Here is a 23,138-nt window from a genome sequence, read left to right as displayed (position 1 = left end):
CCCTGTTATTGCATTGTGATGCATGTATATTAGCAGCATACAATTGTATTACTGTATTTACTCAATTAAAAGATGAAGTCCCTCCCCATCATTTAACACATGGGGGTTGGGGAACGACACATGACCCTGTGTCCTAAAATCAAGCACAAGACAGGGATGGGGAGGGGGGAGGCAAATGGGAGGACAGGCAGCTGCTTCCTTGGATAACTAGAAGTACAAGAATGAAATGAAGGTCATTGCAATTATAGCAATTCGTGAAACAGCCTTCTGTATACTCTGCAGTAAAGGCTGATGGGCAGGATTCTTTGGAGACAGGGTTGACTTAAGATTTTGTGTCTGTGGAATTACCTTTAAAAATAGGGCCTCTAATTACTTTGTGTATCATACTAAAAGGATATGCCTGAACCTAAAGGGATTGAATCTTTATTTATTGAAGGCTAAATTTGCACACCAACTTATCAGAAGCAGAGTTTCTTCTCTGTATTATAAAATGTATCTTTTCAGTGTCTTCTTTCTGGTCATCTTGCATACCTGCAGCTGCAGTTGAACATTTTATAAAAACCTGTTAGAATTTTGGAGGCTAATTGAATTGGGATTGAGGAAGATGTTCCTGACTTCGTTCAAATAAGTATGCATTCTTTTTTCCTCTAGGAGACGGCAAGCCAGACTGCAGAAAGAACTGGCAGAAGCTGCCAAAGAACCTCTGCCTGTTGAACAGTAAGTCATCCTTATTTCAGGCAGGAGAGATCCCAGAGGTGTGGAAGAGAAATCCTTTGCATCTGTTGCCTGGTTTAGAACAGTGCCTTTTCCAATCCTTACCATGCAAGTGTGCATTTTATGGAGACATTGGGTAAATGATGTCTCCATTATTTCCACTAATTGTGACATGATTCTTAAACTGGAAATCTTAGCTTAAATTAAAAAATAAGATGTAGCTCCCCTTATTTGTCTGTCTTTAGATTAGGGATTCCTATTGTGACTGATTAAGAACAAAAACTAAAGCCTGAAAGTCCTATGGGTGGTATATATGGTGAATTGAAACTTCTCAGCAGAAACCAATTTCTCTTTTTTGTAATATTTGTGGCAACCAGACTGTTTCTTTTGATTCTGAAGCAACAACCTCTAGAAAGCCTTGTGTTTTAAAATAGTCAGGACTAGATATAGCAGTGTTGGAAGACTTTCTGTAAGAGCAGAGTCTGCGCAATTTGAAAAATAACATTGATTACTTCCACGCTGTAGATTTGCTTGACAGTAAATGATGGTGGTGCAGAATGGCTGTCCCTGGCAGGCTGGGTATAGGAATTACCAAGAGTAGTCTGTCCTTCTCAGGAGCTCTTTGTCCCATGTTATTTATTCCTCTTGGGTTATCTCATCTGTGTCTCTGTGTATTTTTATTCTTTGATTCCACTGAACAGTTGCTGCTATACATACTTCTAATCAGGCTTCTGATAATCTTAAGAAAATTACAGTAACCCATAGCTTCAAAATAAGAGTTGGAACAGTACCTCTTGAAGTGTCTAGGTATAGCAGGGAGAAGTGAGCAAATGAGGGAGGAGAGGGCACTACTGAGGCAATGTAAGTTTTATATAATACATGGTTTGTAGAGTCACTAATTTTTTTTACCAAGAAATATTTTGATGTTCCTGTGCTTCTGGCTTACATGAAGAGTGATTCTTGCAGTAGCAAAATTATAGCTGACCATTTGTTCACATTTCCTATTGAAAACCTGTCCAGTCAACAAGAACAATGATTTTTCTTTTCTTCTGTCCCTAGGCATTCATGTAAACATAGATGGAATAGTCTGAATATTAACATTATTAAACAATATGTCTAAAACACTTTCCCCTTGAAGTTGAAAACACAGGGGTTTGTTTTGTGTGTTGCTGTTGTTGTGTTTTTTTTTAAATAGTGTTAGTGAGAGAACAGGAGATGCCAGTCTTTCAGAATGAGATCTCTTCATGGTTGTTCTTCCATGAGATTTTCCTGAGAGGAAGATACAGGAACACTGTAGTAAACACATGTAGGCTAATCTTCCTTCTGTACTTCAAATCTCAGCTTGATCTCTAATTATTAAAGATGGGCTGAAAGAAAGAAAATTAAGATGTTTTTATTAAATGTTGGCTTGAATTCTAGGTGAAGGAAGAGCTAAAATCTATAGGTATTAAACCATGTAACTTACAGATTGTTTGGTTTGTTTTTTTTATCCTGTGCATAAATTCTATTGTGCTCATTCACTGTCTTCAGCATGTAGCATCCATTACTATAAGTGACCAACCAAATTGCAGCATTATGTAAATAAGCTTCAATCTAAGATGTGGGGAAGGATATTCATGCACTTGAATACAATTGATGTTTCTGTTTGAGGGGTTGATAAAGGGAGTTCTTAAAGATGAGCCTCGTCTGACTGACTCAAAGGCATGTTTCTGAATTTCTCCAGGGATGATGATATTGAAGTGCTTGCAGATGAAACCTTTGACCCAGCTGAGGAGACATCCCCAGTTCGAGCTGTCAACCGGACATCCAGGTGTGTAGACTGAGAGTATACAGAGAGAGACAACAATTATATTGCTCTTAAAGTATACCAACACAAGCTTACTATGCAGCTCTTCCGACTGCATGATTCTATAGGGCTAGGCTGGTTTTGGTCCACGTACAACTTGGATCCTGCTAACTTGTGTCATTACAGGCACATACAAGGGTAATATTTAGATTGTAACTGCTGCTGCACACGCTCCTAAGCAGCAGTCTCTCTTCCCTTTTAAAGTGGCTAAAGTGTGCATTTATCCATATCCTGACTCAGGGTCATTAAAGATATGGCCTGCAGACAAGGATCTGGCCTGTAGAGTTGTCATATGGCCCGCAGTGCTTCCCACAGGACCTGAAATTTAGCTGTTGCTTATCCTCATGCCAAATAGCCAGCCCTATCAAAGCTCATGGGGCCAGAAAGCTGGCAGTGGGATGAGTGGCAACTGCCGTGACTCTAGGACTGTAGAAATTAATGTTGCTGATGCCAAATTTCTGGCCTCTTAAGCAATTCCACAGGCTAGATGACATGGCTTTGCACTCCAGATCTAGCCTGTGGATTCAGCTTTGGTGACTCATTCAGGCTGTGGGCCAGATGAGTTTGACATTCCTACCTTGATAGAGTTTTTCCCCCCAATATAGTATAGGAAGACCAAGTAGGCATGGGTATTGGAACAAGCCAGGGTGCGGAGTTAGAGATGGGATAATTACCATTGTTTTAAGGTTAGCCTTTGTCGTATGCAGTGCTTGCGCTAGAGATTCCTGTTCCTTTACACAGTGCACATGTTGGCTGCTTACAGACATTAAACACTGCCCCCCCCCAGTGCTTTACCTTAAACTCTGGGGGCCCTGTACCAAGCTCAGCACATGCCCAAAAGAGGCATTGCATTAGCTGGACTTGACTCACCCAGTGTCTGTATAGATTGGGCGCTTCAGCAGTGGGTTTTTTTGGTGCTTTTATCTAATAGCTTATTGAATCAGCTTTAGATAAAAGCACCAAAACGTCCTGCTGAAGCACCTAATCTAAACAGATGACTAATGCGCTGCCTCTTCTAGTAGTGTTTGGGGGTTTTTTTGTTTGGGGGGGGTCCCCCACATCTATCAGCACCTGTTATGTTGTTCTTTGTTTTGTTTAGAAAGGAACTAAGCCAATGCCTGGGAAGCAATGAATGAATTTGATCCTTAAGCAGAGTAAAGGTTACAAACAGAAATAATGCAATAAGTATTATGCTGCTATTTTTAATATGCTCCCTATATTATGGTGGCATTTACCCACATAAAGGAAAAGGGCTTTCTGGACTTTAAAAAACTGCTGAAAAGCTGTAACTTATTATCTAGATTTAAGTGTGTTTCATATTACAACGGCAGCAAAGGAAGAACTAACTGAGAATAGGGATTCGTGTAAGTGATTAAAACTCTGTTAAGACCTGGTAAATTGCTTACATTTGAAAAAATCTCTTTCTTTAAAACTTGGGTATCTGTGAAGGGGTTTCCTCCTTTCCCTATCTTCACCCTCAAATATGTATTCCAAGCTGGTGCTGCTGCCCTCTTCTGGGTTTTTCCCCTCTTGAGTGTGACTGAAAGGGAGGGTGTCTTCCTGTATACTTGATGCAGTGGGCTGTTTGTTTATTAATCTTTACTTGAACTGTTCACCAAGTTTAAATCTGTCCTCCCTCCTCTTTAGTAAGCGATTCTCCCAGCCAGCTGGAGGCCTTCTGGACTCTATCACTAATATCTTTGGGTATGTTAGAACACCTTTACCTTTTTTTTAATACATTGATTTCAATGAACACCAGAATTTCAGTGATTCAAGGAATACAAACAAATGTCTTAATGTCAGCCTTTCTTCTAGCTTCTGCTTTTCTTTTTTCTTTTTGTTCTCCTCAACTTCCTGTTTCTTCCATCTTGCCGTGTGCTGACCTCTGACCTTTCCCTCCAGTCTGTCTGAGTCTCCCCTTTTGGGACATCACTCTTCTGATACTGCCAGGTGAAAACATTATCCACTCTTAGTCCAGCATGTGAATGTGACATTGAAGTAACGTGGAACCCAGCTTCCTTTCCCTGACTAGGCTTCAAATGTCTTACCTTTGGCTAAAAACTTTCCACAGTTGCTGAGTTGCAGCCCATTGCTCTGAGTGAGATGATGTGTGGATTTGGCTGTCATTTGCAATGACGGAAGTTGTCCCCTCTAATTGGGATATTTAAATTAAGTGAGGTTATCACCAGTGACAGGTCAGTAACCTGTCCCTCAAAGCTGAGTTTTTTTTTTGTTAGGTTGAGTTCTGTGTTAATTGTGTTAGACTATCTTCCTTTAATAAAGAATGGAGCCTGGGATTTTAAATGCAGAACTCCACTGTCTGAAATCCTGTCATAGCTGCTGTTGTGCAGTCTGAATTAGCAGCGGTGAGTCAGATGGTCTTAAACTCACAGGGTCCATAATTTCTCTTATGTTTTTAGAAAGCATGACTGCTCAAGGGTTAGGTGGTCAGTGACTTCTGATAACCTTAGTTGGCTTCTAGGCTAAACTAGATAGAAAGAAAGTATAGGCCTACAGTGAAATGTAGAAAATTGTGAGAGGACACAGCACATTACTTTGACAGATTACTAGCTGAAATCCCAGGGGTGGGGTGGAGGTGGGTTGGGGGGAAGAATGAAGATAGGACTTCTGCCCTTCTCTCATTCACAGCCTACAGTGTAGATGAAATCATCAAGGTCTGTCTGCCACTTAAAGACAAGCCAAGTTTGCTCCTATATTTAAAATTACTTTCTTTTACATCCCATCTCAGGAGGCGCTCTCTGTCCTCATTCCCCACCCCGCAAGACAATGTAGAGACACATCCAGTCTCCAGCAAAGAAGTGAGAGTGCCCAGTACTGCTGTGTGTGTTTTTGTAAGTACATCCAGGGAATACAAGTCTTTTGCAGACTCTTGCTGCCTAAGGGGAGAACTTGATCACTGAGTAGCAGCAACTACTGAGGTATCTAGTTCTCCTTGTTGAAACTGCTCTGGGTAGCACTTGAAGATGAGAGAGTAACTTTTGAATCAGTAGTGTTACTTTGCACATTTAACCTGTGCTGGCTTTGTCCTTGGCCTAGATGCCTTAGAACAAGAACATAGGGGGCTCATCTACATGAGCTATTAGCACTCAGTAATAAATTCCAGCACATGTTGTGCTTGAGTTTATTGCCCCTAGGTGTGCTGTTTTAATGTATGCTTTGGACCCACAGCATGTTAAGCCAAGTCAGAACAGCCTTGGCTGGCAGAGGGTCCAGGGGGTCAGCCTGCCAGCCTGGGCCTGCTGCACCCCGGCTCAACATGATGCAGAAGGTGCTCCAGTGCAAGGCTAGCCAGCAGGCAGCCCCCACACTGAAGCACCCTCACACCCCAGCCAGCTGTGTCAGTGTGTATGCGTGCACTGCTGCAGAATTTATTAGTTTCCAGCAGCCTAGTAGGGCCATACATGTAGACATGAGATATTTACTGTGGAGCTGATTAGTCTACTCCACAGTATATATCTCATGTAGATGCATCCAGGTGCAGGTACATCCTTTGTAGACTAAATGTTCATTCCTTTGTTGTGCTGATTTAATGAATATGTCTCTCTGAGGTCAATGATGAATAGTAAAAGGTCTGAATGCACAGGAAATGCACTTCTATTACCCTCCTAGCTCCCAACAGTCTCCCTTTATCCCATCACACTCTAGTAGTGCTGTGATGGAGGAGATACTGCTGACAGCTTGGGGTAAGCTCAGTTCCAGGTCTCCACAGTGTAAGGAGACATGGTACTGAATGTCATCCAACAGAACCACTTAAAAGGAGCTGAGGGTTTGGAGTGTCTTGATTGGCTGTGCATGATCTCAAGTTTTCAAGCTGAGACCTCTTGGGTGCATTATTATGGAACGATGAGGCCAATTTTGATTCTGGCTTCATGAAGGGCAATGCTACATCTTTGTATTTTTATATAGAAAACATTGGGTCAAACTGGTTTGTGAAATGGTCATTAATTTGAATGCTCTTCTATCTGAGCTGACTCTGTGGTTGCTGAACAAATCCCAAAGGCTTCCTATATGTATCCAAGTACCTGGTTATAGTAATCCACCTGTGTTCTTGTGATACTAATTTGTCCTCATCTAGAAAAGGTTTGCTGATTTTATTTGGTGTGGACTTTCTGGATTTGAAGAATGATCAGGCTTGAACTAGTTAGTGTGTGCGCACACTTCAATCTGCATGTTCCTAGAGGCTACCAGGTCTGTACTAAACCAGTTGGGTGGCTCTCTTTTTTTTTTTTTCTCTTCTCTCCCCTTCCCCAAGGATGCACATGATGGGGAAGTGAATGCAGTGCAGTTCAGTCCTGGCTCTCGGTTACTAGCAACAGGAGGCATGGACCGGAGGGTTAAACTCTGGGAAGTCTTTGGAGGTAAGCTTCCACTCAGGAGTTCAGTATGAAGAGATATAAGTAACTAAGAACACTACTTATTCTGCTAAACTTCAAATCCCTTGCAGGGGGATTATGAAAAACAAATTTTTCTGCTCAGGGCTCATTTGCTGGTGTTCTTGAGCTAAGTGTACAATTTTTAGACCCAAAAAGTGCACTGTGGAATTGTGAGTCTCTTATGGTGGATAAGCTGACTTTACTGTTTCTGGGGTAAAATGTAGAATAAAAGCAGATATAGGTAACCTGATCCAAAGTCATGCTACTCTATAGTTACACAGTGGGGTTGTGGGGTGTGTGTGTGTAGTAATAAGTAAAGGTGCAGGGTAGGCCAAATGGAACCACCACTAAAGGTCAGATATTTTCCTCTGTTTATAACAGCTCCTACTGTGATCTGTTGCTTGATTGTTTTTCTTCCTACAGATAAGTGTGAGCTAAAGGGCTCCCTCTCCGGCAGTAATGCAGGAATTACAAGCATTGAGTTTGACAGTGCTGTAAGTATTTTTATAATACCCTTTGCCTGGGGGAAAAATAATTTTCAGTAGTTTTGTGCTCTTTCACCAATTTCCATGCTCATACTTCTAAATGCACCACTAAATAAATGAGGTAAAGTACCTGCGGGAGTAAGTGACAAATACGTAAAATATCTGTTTGAGTTGAGTCCTATAGTTCTTGTAGTGCTAATCAATATCCCACTATTCAGATTTTGTGACGTGGAAAATTTTAAAACTAGATTAGGCTTTTCCCAAAACATGAAGTTGCACTGCTGTCTCATGAATGCCATGACATCTGAAAATTGTATCTTTTTTGGTTCTATGACATTTGTACAGCTTATGAATGTAACCCTGACCACTAAGTTATGCTGAAGTCTCTGAATGCTGAAAGGCCTCCATTGTCTAAAGTATTGCACTTCCACAAACTTTCAGCACTCTACTGTCTCTTGCTTCAACCTCAACAATGCTATGGTTTTGCTGTATGCCTTTGTCAACTGTAAGGCTTAACTACATGTGTATCTCCCCTTACCTGATTAGATTTAGTTAATTTTCATTTACACCAATCAGAACTGAATGGATGGAAGTGAAATTGATAGGAACTGAGCTAATTTCACTCCTTTGAGTGGTCCAGTCGGGCACAACAGCAGATGCTGGAGCTATGGGTTAAATAAGCCTGGCCCAAAAAGAAGCTGGGTAAAGTTAAATTGTTGGAGAATCCTAACATCATAGTACCAGTTAAAAGAAGTGATTATGGAGAGTGGTGCTGAGATGCAAAAAGTATCTGTCCCTACCAGCATCATGATTACCATCTTTTCACTTAGGTTAAGTTGCCTTGGGGAATCGGTGGACTTGTCTCATATAAAAAGTGACATCATTATTGAAAGTCTTCAGAGGCCATGACCTCAGCTGGTACTCTGCTGCTGTTTTCTTCTTCAAGTGCTTTCTTGGTAGTATGGCTCTAAAGTGAACCCTGTTATATGTTTCTAATACTTTGGTCATCAGACCTATGGGAGTAATTGACACTGGCTTAAAATGGTATAAAATATCATTATTCCTTAAACTGATCCCTGTAAGATCTAAAATGCCAACCAGCACTTTACTGTTCAGAATGGAGATGTCTGGGTTGTGTGTATGAAAATTCATAGAACTCTCTCTTTTTTTAATGAGACCATTTGGAAATATTGGCTGCATGTAGATGGTTAATCCCCCCCATGACTGAGAAATTTCCCTAAATTACTTTTGTCTTCACAGGGCTCTTACCTTTTAGCAGCTTCAAATGACTTTGCCAGCAGAATCTGGACAGTTGATGACTATCGGTTACGTGTAAGTCTCCTGTAGGAGTCTAGCACAATGGCTTGCTTCTGCCCATATTCTTTGTCTGTATGTTTATGGAATCTGCAATTTCCTGGTGTCTGTAGTAGTTACAGGATCTAGCCACAGTTTATTCTTGCACAATTCTAATTGACTTTTTAACTATAAGGATCTTTCACAGCATAACCTACTAGCTTTGGTCTCTGCATGCACACTTTAAGAAAACTTACCTAGCAAGTAGTGATGAAACGTATGAGCGTTCCTTCCTCTTCTGCATGTACACCATTACAAAGTATACCTTGTGTGGAGCATTTTGATGTTACATATTTCAGTCTAAGGAAACAAACCTTGTAATATGGCATGGGAAGGCAGATAAAACAAAGTTGGGCGCCGCAGCCCTGGCCCCTGTGTGGCTGCGCCCCTCTCAGGCGGCCGCTGCTACCACCCCGCACCACCGTCACTACCCACTGCCCTGTGCCGTCACCACGTGCTGTTTTGCCACGGCTGGTCACATGTATGGCTCCATGGGCTGCTGACAGCCTCATGCAGCCTGTCAGCAGCCCATGGAGCCACACGTATGACCGGCCACAGGAAAGTGGGGTCCAGTGGCAGTGGTGGCAGTAGCATGGGGTGTTGGGTAGTGGCTGCCCCCTTCTGCCTTCCCCACACCCCCACTCTGTGTCTGGTTGCTGCCACCAGAAGAGGTACACTTGTTAAAAAAAAGTTTGAAAAACCCTGTTCTAGGTTAACATAAAACAAAAGCAAGCCACTTCCCTGTAACCCGATCTTTCTCTGCTCAGCAAACTTGCATCTGTTTCCAGGCCTGCAGAATTGTTTAGCAAAATTCAGGTCTCTGCAGGAGCCCTGTGCCCTGCAGCCAGGAGCTCCTCATCCTCTCTCCCCAGCACTTCATGGTGCTGGGGAGAGAGACTCCCTGACCAGTGCAGGCTCTGGGCTTGTATAGCTCCAGCTTGCTCCATCTTATGGTAAGGAGAGTCCCTCAACTCCCCTCTGCCACCTGCAAGCAGCCTCACAGGCTGCTTGCTCTCTTAAAGGAGCAGACATTATTTCAATGCCCTGCTACAGAAGCCAATATCACAAAATGCCTCTTGAGATTTTTCTGGACCATCTTGGCTACAGCAGCACTCCAACCCTACTAGCCCTAATGGAAGCTCTTTGTGACCCAGCCCTTTCCTCAGACATTAGATTGAGTTATGGAACTGTTTCTTGGTACGTGGACAGTGTGGGACAGTTTCAAAAGGGCAGCAGTTCTAATTGTTGTGTGAACAACCTGAGAATGATTCAGCTGTATTGAAACCAGCTCTGGCTTTAAATTTAGATGAAGGAATACTAATTTGGAAGAGTTTTGCTATGTGTGAATTGTTCTCAACTCATTCAGTCACTTTACCAGCTGCTGCCCTCTTGTTTCCTTTCTGAAAAGCTTCCAGATGTTCATATGTATGCACCCTGACAGTGTCCATGTTAAATTGCTGAGTGGCAAGACCCCACAGAGGCAGGAGGAAAGAGAGCAAGAGTAGCTAAGACTGCTTACTTAAACCGTCTAAATCTCCTCTTTCCTAGCACACCCTGACAGGTCACAGTGGTAAAGTCCTGTCAGCCAAGTTTTTGTTAGACAATGCGCGCATTGTTTCTGGGAGTCATGACCGGACCCTCAAGCTTTGGGACCTGCGCAGCAAAGTTTGTAAGTCCATCCCAGCACTGTACACTTTTGTGTTCTGTCCACCTTCAGTTCCCCGTATTGTATGTAAATGGAAGTGTTAATCTTAAGGGAGTTGTACTATTCTTTGGATACATTGACACCACAATGGCAGCAAGTTCAGTTATGCCACTGGGGACTTAACCCTTGCTTTTCTGTGTGCGTCTATTCCAAAATGAGGTAGTGAGGGCACCTTGGAGGCATCCAAAACTGCTACATTGAGCACACTAGAACCCAATATCTTGAGTGAAATGTGAGGGGTGCCTTTGCCACCTTATTTCCAAGGGCAGTGCACAAGGACTAGGAATAGGTGTGCAGGGCATATTTTTCTTGGCATCATAATAGTATTGTTTATCACCCCAATGCAAGCATACTCATGGTATCCAAAGAGTAGGAAACTGTAGTATCTTCTACTGTGATTCATAAATTTGCAGAAAGCAAATCGGGCCTAGCTACTTCCTGGATGGGGGGAGGGGGAGAAAGAAGAGGAGACTGTGGTCTACATCTGGTTGATCAGACAGTTGTATTCTGTGGACCCTTTTGTCCTTCAGCATGTAGGATAAAGTTCTTATTCTTTCCTATAAACTTGGAGGCAAGTTGGATCTTTTAGCTGAGCTTAGGCCCCTCTTGGGAACCTTACTGGTATTTTTTGTGTCTTAAGTAAAGCAAATAATAAGGTTCAGTTCACTTGTAGCAGAAATGTTTTCCTTACAACAAGCTACTGAAGAATTTTTCTGTAGACTGGCACTTAAGCATTCTTGATGTAGCAAGATTGTTGTCCAAGACTGCTTTTCTTCCCTTAGTCCTTCACAGTGCAGAAGTTTCAGTGTAGCTGCAGGATTTTTCTGGCATCTTTGATTCTTAGAGGATGATTTTTATTTCTCCTGTTAACTACTTGTCTAGCCCAAAGTCTTACCAGTGACTTTCCCTTTTTAGGTATAAAAACAGTGTTTGCAGGATCTAGCTGCAATGATATAGTCTGCACTGAGCAGTGTGTAATGAGTGGACATTTTGACAAGAAAGTTCGCTTCTGGGACATAAGGTAAAACCACCCTTTCAAGCAGGGTGGAAGGGGGTAAATGTGGGAAGAGTGTAAGAAATGTTAAAGAATTATTTGGAAGCCCATGAAACAATGTAATTGGAACCTGGATTGCAATCTCCTGTTCTTCCTGGACTGTTTAGAGTATTTGTTACAGGAATGTGAGGGTGCCAAGGGTGAATTACCTTTGTCACACGTTACAGTTTCTGGTTATTCTAAGCTGTTAAGAGCAGGGTGTCTTTATGTAAACAGAAGCCTTGTTCTGGGAAAGGAAATACCTTATATTACTCAATTCCTGTCTTTTTTACTATTTTTCAGTTTCACTGACTGTTTCTGGAGGAAATCTGCTCTAGTCTTTGACTAGGCATATATTAGTTGCAGTATGGGTGGGACCTTGGTCAGGAAATCTAGAATGTATGAAGAACTCAAAGAATCCCTCTTTTTCCAGGCCTTTACAAAGGGGAGAAGTGTAAGGATGCAGATTTTGATAGGTGACAGGATTTTCAGCCCCAAATAACTCATGCTGTTCTTTGTCTTCAGGTCTGAAAGCATAGTACAGGAGTTGGAACTGCTTGGGAGGATCACTGCTTTGGACCTGAATCCAGAGAGAACAGAGCTTTTAACCTGTTCCCGAGACGATCTGCTGAAGGTCATTGATCTACGGGTTAATGCTGTCAAACAGACCTTCAGGTGAGTATGGTCTCCATCACCTCTAAAGTAGGTGACTCGGTAGCATAGTGTAGTTTTTCCTTGGCTCTTCATCCACCTGTCTGATGAAGAGTGCTAATCCCCATTATTTGTGCCTCAAAAAAATGGTGGCAGCCTAAGCAGGAGAGCAGTTCTGCACAATGCAAGGAGCTGCTGAGGGATAGATGCCTTGCATTGGTCAGGAAATAAATTTTGTACCACCATGTACAGTTATCTTCATTTTGCCCTTTTATAAAGAGTTGGCTTTCTCAAGACTCATAGTAAAGGAAAGTAATGACTGTCTGGTTTTAATTTACTTTAGTGCCCAGGGATTCAAATGCGGATCTGACTGGACCAGAGTTGTATTCAGGTAAGAGGCCAAATGGGGAAACTGAATGGAGTTTCAGATGGAAGGGAAGCAGCAAATGCTTGTTTGCTTGACAACCTGTGGTATTGTTTGTGTGGGGGTGGTGGGTGGGGGAGTTATTGGGTTCTGGACCAGCTAATTAGCACTCAACATATGCATGTCCACTAATTGTTTCTTGTTTTATGTTATATTACTAATTCTGAAATTATTTTTGCAAGTTCTACTGTAGTCAGCACTGCTAACCATTAGATCTTCACAGGCACACTTACAAATTTGCAGTCACTATGGCTAAATGGGTCTTCAAAGTTAGACGTCGAAAAACTTTAGCATCTGTAAAATTCAGGGAAGATGGTACAGGTAGAGTTCACTGCACACAAAAATACATTAAAAGAACATTTAGGTTGCAAGATCAAGAAAATGTCAGAATTAATATTATCTATACAACTTCAATTTTGACCCCTTGAAACATTTAAAATAACTTTCCTGAGGTGGAAGGAGACTCCAGCCTTTTTCCTTTCTTTGTAGTCTGTCTCTTCCCATTTTTTGCATTTAGTGAGTTCTGGGATCTCTTGTCTGCTTTGGGGTCATGCCAGTTTGCTCACAGTGCCCTTACTCCTGGAAAACATCCTCTTCTCAGTTCTAGCACTAAAACAGCTTGGAACACTTACTCTTCCTTCTGCCACCCTGAATTGGAATGTGTGCGAATCTTCAGAGCATCTTCACAGAATGTAGCTGTCAGATTCTGACAGACTCTGTTGAACATGTGTGAGCTACAGTTATTCAGAGGTTTATAACCTGGTCAGATTTAGGCAGCATTTCTCAGGAATGAGAAGAGGCATGTCCTTGACAGCAGAATGCTCCTCCTGCCAAATTTTGTCCACCTCCCAAAATGTGTAGACATTGAAAGTTCTCAAGGAAACAATTGTTAAAATTTGTTTTAATATGTGAAACTTTTTCTTGTATCACTCTCAAGAAGAAAAGAGCAAAAACATTTTGCTACAAATTTTCCACAAAAAAAAAAGCCTCAGTTATCCACTCCACAATGGAAATTTTAGCCTGAGGGGCTAGTGTAAGAAGTTCTGAGCAATTGAAAATAGTGTCTTCTAATGGGAAGTGTTTGAGATATTGAACATGTGAAATACTGCCTCCTCCCCTAATAAACGTTAATATTTTTAAACAGTAGAATAAAGGGGATTCGATTTAAAACTGAAAGAGAGAGGCTAAGATTTAACCTTTAACCTTTTTTTTAATATTTAAAGCACGCGGCAAGGGAACTAGGACTGGCATGTGTATATAGATATGGCTTATCTTGTGCACTTTGTGAAGTTTTTACCCTCATAGCTGTCCCCCCACCCTGTAGATGATGATAAACTTCTGTATCACATGTGTAAGCAATCTAGCACAAGGGAAACCTGTTCTTGAGGCCTTTAGTTGTTATGAGAGACTTTCATTTAGCTGCCTAATGTTAGGAGTCAAGTAGAGCAAAAGGGAATGTTCATTCCTAAAATTCAAAGATCAGTCGTATTATCCCTGTTTTACAGATGGGGAAACAAAGGCCCAGAGTTTGACTAATCCAAAATCCCCCTTTTATGCCTAGCAGATCTCCTTATGAAATGCTGGGTGTGAAATCATCACCTGGTTTGAAAACCCATTGATTTTTTGGAGTTTTGTTTTGTTTTTTTGCCAACTCTTTGCTAGCTGGTGTGAATAAGAGCTGTTCATACCTCAGCCTTTGGTAGTGTGGTCTGTCCTGAAGTCACTAATGTCAGCATGGTTTATTCGAGGAATAACAGTGTGGAGAGAGATGGTGTGTAGCTAAAAGTTGCTGACTCTAATATTTTTTTTCTTTTCTTCACTATATATGTTTTAATAGCCCTGATGGCAGCTATGTGGCAGCTGGTTCAGCTGATGGGACCCTGTACATTTGGAATGTGCTTACTGGGAAGGTGGAGACAGCTCTTGCAAAGCATCACAGGTGAGATGGGAAGGTGTCTGACTAATCTGATTCAGGTGTCTGGGGTGCTGCTGGAGCCAAGATGTTTAGGATTACAGATGTAGATCTCTGGTTTTCTGTGGATAAGGATATGGGATTTTAATCTGTAGGTCCTCCTATTTATTCATGTTGATGTCCTGTGTAATGGAATTAAGGCCAAGATATTGTTATTCCCTTGTTTGTTGGATTACATGTTTTTTCTGACTTAAAGATCTCTGATTCCAGTGGAGTACATTAAATATAGTGCACACTAATTGAGCAAATAGTATCCCTCCCTGACTTCTAAAGATGCGTGTCTCATGAGTCAAGAATGAATTAGTTTGTTGGAAATCATTCCCCTTCTCTTAAATGCTCTTGTGGAATTAGACTCTGTTCTAAATGGATACCTGACTTCCTTTCAGCTCCTCTATCAACGCAGTGGCATGGTCACCAGCCGGTGCTCATGTGGTCAGTGTGGACAAAGGAAACAAGGCTGTCGTGTGGTCTGAATTTTGACTGAAAGGAGAATGAAAGGCAGAGCGTCAGATGCCTCACTATATGAGGGTACTCATCCATGGCTGGACAGAATGGAGACCCAAATGCAGATCCATCTTTGGGTGTGCTATGAAGTTTGTGGGCTTTGCCTTCCAGAGGAGGTCTCTGAGGCAATCAAGGAGGAAGAGCCAGAGTCAGTCTTTGAAGGCCTGTCACCCCCCTGTTGGCACTCAGACTTTTCAAGTGATTAGCTGATCTGGATGATAGTGCTACTAGTCATGCCTTTTTATATGTGGTACCTATGCACTGAATGGAGCCCAAGATACTAGACAGATTCCCTCACCAGACGGCAGTGCCAAATATCCTGTTATGCAAATGTATCTGCGACACTTCCAAGTCAGGAGTGTGCTGTAAAGAAGTTACTGTGTATTCTGACCTAATGCATGTCCTATCTCCTGTGTTCTGTTCCTGTGGACTAGCTTAGGCCTGGGGTGTGGAAATCTGAAGCACGGACAGGATGGGTCCTAGTCTATCTGTAAGATGATGGAACAGTTATAAACTAATTCCAGTTGTCCTAGTGCTCTGACAGCTCTGGCTCCTGAGTTATTGGCTCAGTGCGGAGCTCTTCCAGTTACCGCATGGTCACTCCAGCAATTGCAGTCTGAACTCCCTGCATCAGCTTGAGCTTTATTTCAGGGAACTGTTCATTCTCAGGGCAGCTGCACCCTTTGTTAAAACTCTTTACAAGAGGTCCCCTAGCAGCGATACCAAAAATCTTGGGGATGATTTATTTGCATTCTTACCTAGTAGGTGGGAGAGATGTGTAACTTCTGCCATGCTGCTGTGATGAAGAATGTATTTATGCCTTGACTTCCGGTACCAGAACTTAATGCCCAGTCCCTTCTGCTGTCCATCCATCCTTCTGCACTGGAGGCTGTTGGTAGAGCACAGGGGAGCTAAGGGCTTGAATCCCAAATGTAGAACTTTGGTGCTGGCAGTTCCAGGCCACTTGCCCCCATCTCTGAGCACATGTGCAATATTTCTTTGTGCTGCAACACAACAGCTGCTGTGGAGCATGGGACTTTCCCTGTGTCCTCAGGCATTCAAATTGGTAATGGAATTGAGGTGGGACTAACTGTGGCATAACTTTTATCCAGCCAAATTTTTCCATGTCAGATTGGCCTCAAGACAAGCCACCAACGTTAATGCCTTTTTATTTGCACTTTATTTTGCTTCCTTCGTGGGGCTTGTTTTCTAAGGAAGTGTGTTTTTTGAAGGATTTCAGGGTTAGGAGAGAGAGTGGTTGCTGCAACAGTGCGCTTGCTCTCTCTCTTCCTCCCTCCCCCCACCCTGGTTCTTCATTCAGACAACTTCTGTAGAGGGGAGTTGGGAGTATACAGAGCAAATCTTTTATTTATTCAGCTGCTCATCAGAACTTGATTGTAAATAAACCTGTGTTCTGCTTTTAAAACCTACAGTATTTCTTATTAATTTGTTTATATTTGTCCTGAAAGAAAAGGGAAAATATTTTCAGATTTCCTCTCCACTTCCATTTCACTGGCAAAGTGTATGTGCATGTGTATACGCATACACAAGTGCTCATGAGAGAGAAAAGGGTGCTGATTAGTGGATTGTGGCCTGTACTTGACAGGTATGTGTCCAAGGGGTATTAGTCTTTATAGCCAAATCTGTATTGTCTTTTATCAGAAATACTGTTTTGAGACTATAGTAAAAGAAGTGACTTCCTCATTGTTTGTACTTTTTTTACAGTGTGACCTATCTTTGAATCTTGAGAGGTTAATGTACATACTCTGATGTGAGGGAGAGATTACTGAATTCAGGAATATGGATTGTCCCTGTTCACCCAGGAATGCATCACAGGAGATGGTCTGTTTCTCCCTTGCTGTTTTAACTGCTGTCTTGCCTCTCAGTTTCATAATACAGACCAAAAAATGGTGGTATAAAAACTGTTCCAGGGGTGGGCAATTATTTTGGCCCGTGGGCTACATAGACAGTTCTGCTGAGCTGTCACAGGCCACGTCAGCACCCCCCCACCCTTACTCCTCACACAACACCTCAACAAAACTCTATGCATGGGGCTGCAGGCCCATGGGGAGTGGTGTTTGGGAGTGGGACAGGTGAGCAAAGCTGGGATCATGTGGCAGAGTCATGGGGGAGTGATAGCATGATGCAGAGCTGTGATCCACTGCCTGCATGCCCCTGTGATAGGCATGGGTTCCATGGGTAGGGATGTGCAGGGAGTGGATTGCAGCTCTGCCCCGGCCCCACACTGTCACTACCCCAAGAACCCAACCCCAGACGCAGCTTCCCGTCAGTGTGGCCTTGTGCCCTACCCCTATGGCTCCTAACTGGTCTGCACTGAGACCCCAGGAGTTGTGACAGCTCAGGACCAGGTCTCGGGCAGAGCTGCAATGCACTCCCAGCACCCCTGCTTGCAGAACTGAGGCTCTGCCGTAGTCCCATGCTGTCACTGCCCTGAGGTCCTGCGGTCTCCGTTGAGACTAGGTAGGAGCCACATGGACAGGGTGCATAGCCGGGCACGTGGGGAGCTGCATCGAGGGCCAGGGCTGGGATCATGGGGTGATGACGGTGCAGGGCCAGGGCAGAACCCCAGTTCTGCAGACGGGGATATGCTTGGAATGTATTACAGCTCTTCCCCAGCCCTGTCCCTGCACTGTCACCACCCCAAAATCCCAGGGTTACCTCAGTCTCACCTGCCCATCTAGCTCCTGACACTGCTTCCCACCAGGCTGTGGCTCCATCCCAGCCACCCAGCTGTGCACCCTGCCTGGTGGTGGGGCAGATGGGCTAGGAAGTCCAGGCAGTGGGGACTGGGGCTGGCAGCTGCAGCAGCCAGAAAGAGCTGGCACTGGGGCTGCCTGGAAATGGAGTCGGGCCGCCACACCACCCCAGCCCCACTGCATGCGCAGGGGCAGCAGGACTGGCTGCACATGCCACAGCCTGCGTTGCCCTCCGTGCCTGGGCAGGGCAGAACAGAGGGACCTGCTGTGGGCTGGAGAAAATCCCTTGGAAGGCAGGGTTTTTGCCCATGCCTGTACATTAAACAGTAAGGTAACTCTAGGGCCAACTTGGGAGTAATGAAACCTAATCATCTAAGTCCTATTGGACCTGTATCTTGTAAAATTAATTGGGGCTCATTGTAGAGGTGATATCTTTTATTAGACCAGCAAGATTTTTGCAAAAAACTTTAATTGCAAGCTTTCGGGCACAAGTGTCCTTCATCAGGCATCAGAGAAAAGATTGTAAAAGTTCCCCTGGCTAGAAATGAAAGTTCATATTTCAGAGGAGTCAATAGGTGGAAAACTCCTCTGGGCAGGCAGTTCTTAGCTGGTAAGGAGTCTCTCAGCTCTCCTGTGTAAAATTAAGGTATTTTCATAGCCCATCTTCTCCTGTGTTGGTGAGAGATGAAAGCAAAGTCAGTTAATGGTTTTTGTTTGTTTTTCAAATATGGGAGAGGATGACAAACAAAAACTGCAGTTCTGTCATCTAAGGGGACCAATTGCTCTAAAATGTGAAGGAACCACTTTGAGAAGGAATCGCACTCTATCCACTCCCAGAAACTTTCTTCAGAGAAGTGTGTTATTACACTACCTCTACAAAGGTCCCTGTCCTATGCCCAGCTGACCTCAGGAGGATTGCAGATAAAACGGATCATTCTAAGTGATGAGTCGGTGAGACGAAAGATTACCAGGGATTAACTCTGCCATAATAAGAACTGTGCAGGTTGCGATGGAGAGGATCAGGATGGCTTAAGATGTTGATAATTTTTTTCTACAACATAAACAACAATTTGGATTGAATGTTCTGATGCACGAGACTTCTGTTTGTTGAATGTTCCTTAGCCAAATAACATTGAACATTCTGAAACAAGGGGTAAAAGGTAGGTCAATGTTACAATTTTTAAGCATTGTTTATGCAACAAAGATATAACCACCAGTTCCACTCATACACTTGCCACATGTAACTTCTGTCTAACTAGTTCAGGTTGTACCTCTTCCAAGATGGAGTGAACTTGATTAACTTTCTAACAACTGCAGTTTTGCAAGACGTAAGCTAAAGAATTCTAGTTTGGTGACACTGGTAAGGGAATGAGGTCATGACCTGCTTTTTCAAGGGTGCAGCTATTTCATAATTGACAGTACTTTCAAGTAATTTAGAAGTAGGGAAACCAAACTTGCCACTTTAGGAAGATCCTTTGAAAAATTCTCTTATGATGGTGTTGAACAAAGGAATGGAGTCTGCTCTGCTTTCTTATGAAAGGTAACTTCAGATTGTAAAGAACATGGATCCTTTTCATTTTGTCCTGAGAAGATGGCTCTAGCTTCTTGGATTCTTTTGATCTTTTGGAAGTTTGCTGTGCTTTTTTCTCTCTAGGAATTGGATAGGTCTACATCTAGAAGGCTATAGGGCAGGGGCAGGCAATTATTTTGGGAGGAGGGCCACTTACCCAGTTTTGGCAGGCTATCAAGGGCCACATGGGTAGCCCCGCCCCTTGATAGATGCCCTGTCCCCTGGTCACCATCTTGGGGCCAATGTCTCAGAGCCAGCACCAGTGGGGCTCAAAGCAGGGCACAGGCTGGCAGGGGTCTGTGGAGCTGAGCTGGGCTGCACCAGCAGGGAGAGTGGGGAGCTGGCCTGGCTCTATAGAGCCCCTGCTGGCTGGGATCCACCGGCACTGGCCCTGGGACACTGGTGCAGGCCCTGTTCTCCCGCTGGCTCCTGCAGCTGTTCGCTCCCAGTGCCCCCCAGCCCTATGGTACAGGCAGGGGGGCAGTGCACAGCCCCAACCCCCTGCTCACTGGCAGGAAAGAAAGGTGCTGAGCGCGAGGAAAAGTGGCCCCTCCCCTGCCCCATGGCTGGTGCTCCCTGCTGCAGGTGTTTGCAGCCCACGCAGGGCTGTCTGGAGCAGGCACAGGCAGCCCCACATGGGTTGCGAGTGGCTACACCACGGGGCACCAAGCATGGGGCAAGCGAGAGGCTGCTTTTCCCCATGCTCAGTACCAGCTTGTAACCCAGCCCTGCTGCCAGCCTGGTCTCTGCACCAGCTCTGGGTTCACCAGTCAGGGCTGTGCACAGCAGCAGCAGCTGCAGCCCCCCCAGCACTGGGCAGCTTTGGCTGCTGCTGCCTGCCTGGAGTTTGCATGCTGGGCAGCCTAGAGGTGGCGGTGGCAAACGCTGCCCAGCACATCAAGTTGGGGTGCCGCAGCTGCTGCCAATGGGGGAGCCCAGAGCTAGCGTGAGGCCCAGGCTGGCAGCGGAGCCGGGTTACAAGCTGGTGCTGAATGAAGGGGGAAGAAAGCGGCCCCTTGCCCACCCTGTGCCTGGTGCCCTGCGCTGCAGCCGCTTACAGCCCACCTGGGGCTGCCTGTGCCTGCTCCGGACAGTGCCGCATCGGCTGCAAGCAGCTGCAGCGGGGAGTGTCAGCCACGGGGTGGAGGAGGGGCCGCTTTCCTCCGCCCCAGGAAGGAGCCTGGGGAAAAACTGGGCAAGGCAGGAGGAAAGCGGCCCCTCGCCACAGGGCGGGTGTTCCCTGCTGCAGCTGCTCACAGCCTGTGCAGGGCTGTTTGGAGCAGGCACAGGTAGCCCCACATGGGCTGTGAGCGGCTGTAGCATGGGGCGCCGGGCACAGGGCAGGCAAGGGGCCACTTTTTCCCCCTGCACTCAGCTTTTCCCCAGGCTCCTTCCCTATCCCGCCCCCCTGCCACCTGCAGTTCTGGCCCTGGGGAAGGCAGCCACTTGCTCCCAGGCCAGAAGCCCCTGCTGGGGAGGTGGGGCCGGACTTGCTGTTGTGGGAGCCCACTGGGCTTCCCCTGGATCCTACTGCCCTTGGTTCCTGTCATTTTTGACAGGAAACAAGGGCAGATAAATACTAATTATCTAAATATTTTTAGGGGCCCCGTGGGCTGGATAGAATGGCTTCATGGGCCAGATTCGGCCCATGGGCCGGATTTTGCCCACCCCTGCTATAGGGGGGGGAAAAAGACCTTTTGGATGGAAAGAAAAAGTAGGCTGCAAATATGCATATAAAAGGGAACTGCCTAAAACATGGAACAATACCTTTCCAAGCCTGTATGTGCCATTACTGTAGTGCCTGGTGTCTCAAAGTATAAAATGCAGTCTTCAGTAGAAGTAAGTGTGAAGGGGAGGCATCTGGAGCTTTGATTTAAGAGGTTTGTAGATGCTTGGTGGGAAACTGGCTTGTGCTGTCACCTAGGAGGGAGATTAGTCTGTACCACAGGTAACCATGTTTTTATCACTCTTTTTGGCAAGTAGGGAAGAACTTGACAAGGTCACTATGGTTCTGCCCTTATGCTGAGAAGGGCTGGCTGAGTGCCATGGTGTCCTGCAGTAACTGCCTGCAGTCAGCTGCAGGGCAATGCAGAAGGAAATCGAATTAAATAAGGCACACGGTGTGGAAAAACGCCTGCTCTGCCTCTGCATCAAGGATTCGGACTGTAGACTGGTGTATACTGTCCACCCGGAACTAACCTGCACCTTTGAGAGAGGCTCTATGAAAACCTAGGGAAGCTCGTAATCTGTACCTGGCATTTCTTCTGAGATTTGAACATTGTTTTCCTGTCGGCTTTTTTTTTTCCTGGAGGCTGATCACTGCCACTTGGTTTAGCAATGTCTTACTGCTCTGGCAAGAGCCATATCCTGCCTTTGGCTGTGAAAACTAATAACTGAATGGTAGACTACCACAACGCCCCTTTAGGGGTAAGCAGGCATAGACTTCCAGGTGAAGTTGGGGGGAAACAGTATCTCTGGAGCTGATCTCTCCTGTCTCCATTCAGACTTTGGGTTTGGACTGAGCAGCATGGATAAAATTAACTCTTAAATATGCCCTTAAAGTACTTCAGTGAAGCAGTGGCTAGAGGCCCTGATCAGCTTTGGGGCTTTGCAAAGCAGCCAGCAGAAGCACAAAGGAAGTCAGAGAGGCCCTGTCCATCCTAAAAGGCTGACTAATGTCTTTCTTCCCCATTGCTGCCTGCCCTCCTCTCCAACAACAGCTATTGAATACTCCTTATCAAATTAACATTGACATTAAATTACTATTAACCTTCTAATGACTGCAGCTTTGCAAGACATAAGCCAAAGAATTCTAGTCTTGTGGAACAGGTAAGGGAATGTGATCATGACCAGCCAAATGAGCTGTCAAGAGAAATAGCCTTTCTTCCTTTTGCCTCCAACTTGTGCTGTGACAATGTTGTATGGCAGAGCAGCCACAGTACATCTCATGTCTTCCTTACAGCAGGACAGGAGATTTCTTTTCCTGTGGGTACATATTTGCTTCTTCCAAAATATTCCAGCCAACAAGAGGAGGGATTTCAGAATGTCTTAATCCTTTAGGCCAGCAAGGCTACAGCCAATTCTTTCCAACTACTTTACTTGGTCTAATAAAAGATACCGGATTTACGCAAAGAATCTTGCTTGCTTAATGCTTTAGGAGCACAAGCCTTATATTAGTCACTGTCAAGGTACTGTGGCACCCTTGTTTGACTTGAGATCCTTACAAGTGTCTGTCAGGGTGCCAGGGTGCCACTTGTTCTTAGCGTTAAGTATGCAAACTTGATTCACAAGGGGGAGGGAAGTTATTTTGAATAGGAACCCAGAGTGTCAAAAGCATTCAGACCTGTTGTGGTCTTTCTGAGTTCCTTGCAAAATAATTTCTTTAGGGTTTTGTGTTGGGTTTGTAGTTAAAAATGAAAGAGCTGGTATTTTCCAAGGGGTGCCTTGAACATAAAAAGGTTGAGAAATACTGTCCTAACCAAGTACTGTGGCCACTTCAGAAATGCATGAAAATTTGCTGTGCTGACTTCAAGTAAATATTGGATGACTATTCCCAAAAGCAAACTGGATTTCCCTTCAGGGCTCCTTCAAACACACTCTCAAGAGAGTCTATTCAAGGAGAGAACAGAAGCAGTACTATGCGATTTGTCTCTAACCAAAATGAGCTGGTGAATACAGCTGCTTTTGAATAGTTTACTCACCAAAAATTACCCTCCCTGGTTTGTGGACAAAATCAAATTGCAATCAAGGCAAAACAAACTCCTTTCAGA

The 23,138-nt window shown here is 44.4% G+C and overlaps 1 protein-coding gene across 4 annotated transcripts in view; it reads left to right on the top strand.

Moving 5' to 3' along the window:
• The window catches only part of ATG16L1 (autophagy related 16 like 1), a 31,487-nt gene extending 14,974 nt beyond the window's left edge, over positions 1-16,513 (top strand). For 2 of the 4 annotated variants that reach the window (XM_019503749.1, XM_019503747.1), the window contains 14 exons: positions 652-717; positions 2,438-2,524; positions 4,208-4,264; positions 4,463-4,510; positions 5,310-5,412; positions 6,834-6,939; positions 7,378-7,448; positions 8,700-8,771; positions 10,341-10,461; positions 11,413-11,518; positions 12,056-12,205; positions 12,525-12,572; positions 14,443-14,544; positions 14,964-16,513. In XM_019503749.1, coding sequence (XP_019359294.1) covers positions 652-717; positions 2,438-2,524; positions 4,208-4,264; positions 4,463-4,510; positions 5,310-5,412; positions 6,834-6,939; positions 7,378-7,448; positions 8,700-8,771; positions 10,341-10,461; positions 11,413-11,518; positions 12,056-12,205; positions 12,525-12,572; positions 14,443-14,544; positions 14,964-15,057 — 1,231 coding nt within the window. In that variant the 3' untranslated portion in view covers positions 15,058-16,513. The remainder of the gene's footprint in view (positions 1-651; positions 718-2,437; positions 2,525-4,207; positions 4,265-4,462; positions 4,511-5,309; positions 5,413-6,833; positions 6,940-7,377; positions 7,449-8,699; positions 8,772-10,340; positions 10,462-11,412; positions 11,519-12,055; positions 12,206-12,524; positions 12,573-14,442; positions 14,545-14,963) is intronic. The other 2 variants (XM_019503750.1, XM_019503751.1) reach the window with 2 other exon arrangements.
• Positions 16,514-23,138: the final 6,625 nt, after the last annotated feature.

Source organism: Gavialis gangeticus, unplaced genomic scaffold, assembly GCF_001723915.1.
Source record: "Gavialis gangeticus isolate Ggan-Ray unplaced genomic scaffold, GavGan_comp1, whole genome shotgun sequence".
NCBI lineage: Eukaryota > Metazoa > Chordata > Crocodylia > Gavialidae > Gavialis > Gavialis gangeticus.
The sequence above is the reverse complement of the archived record's forward strand: the minus strand, read 5'-3'. Positions and strand labels throughout refer to the sequence as shown.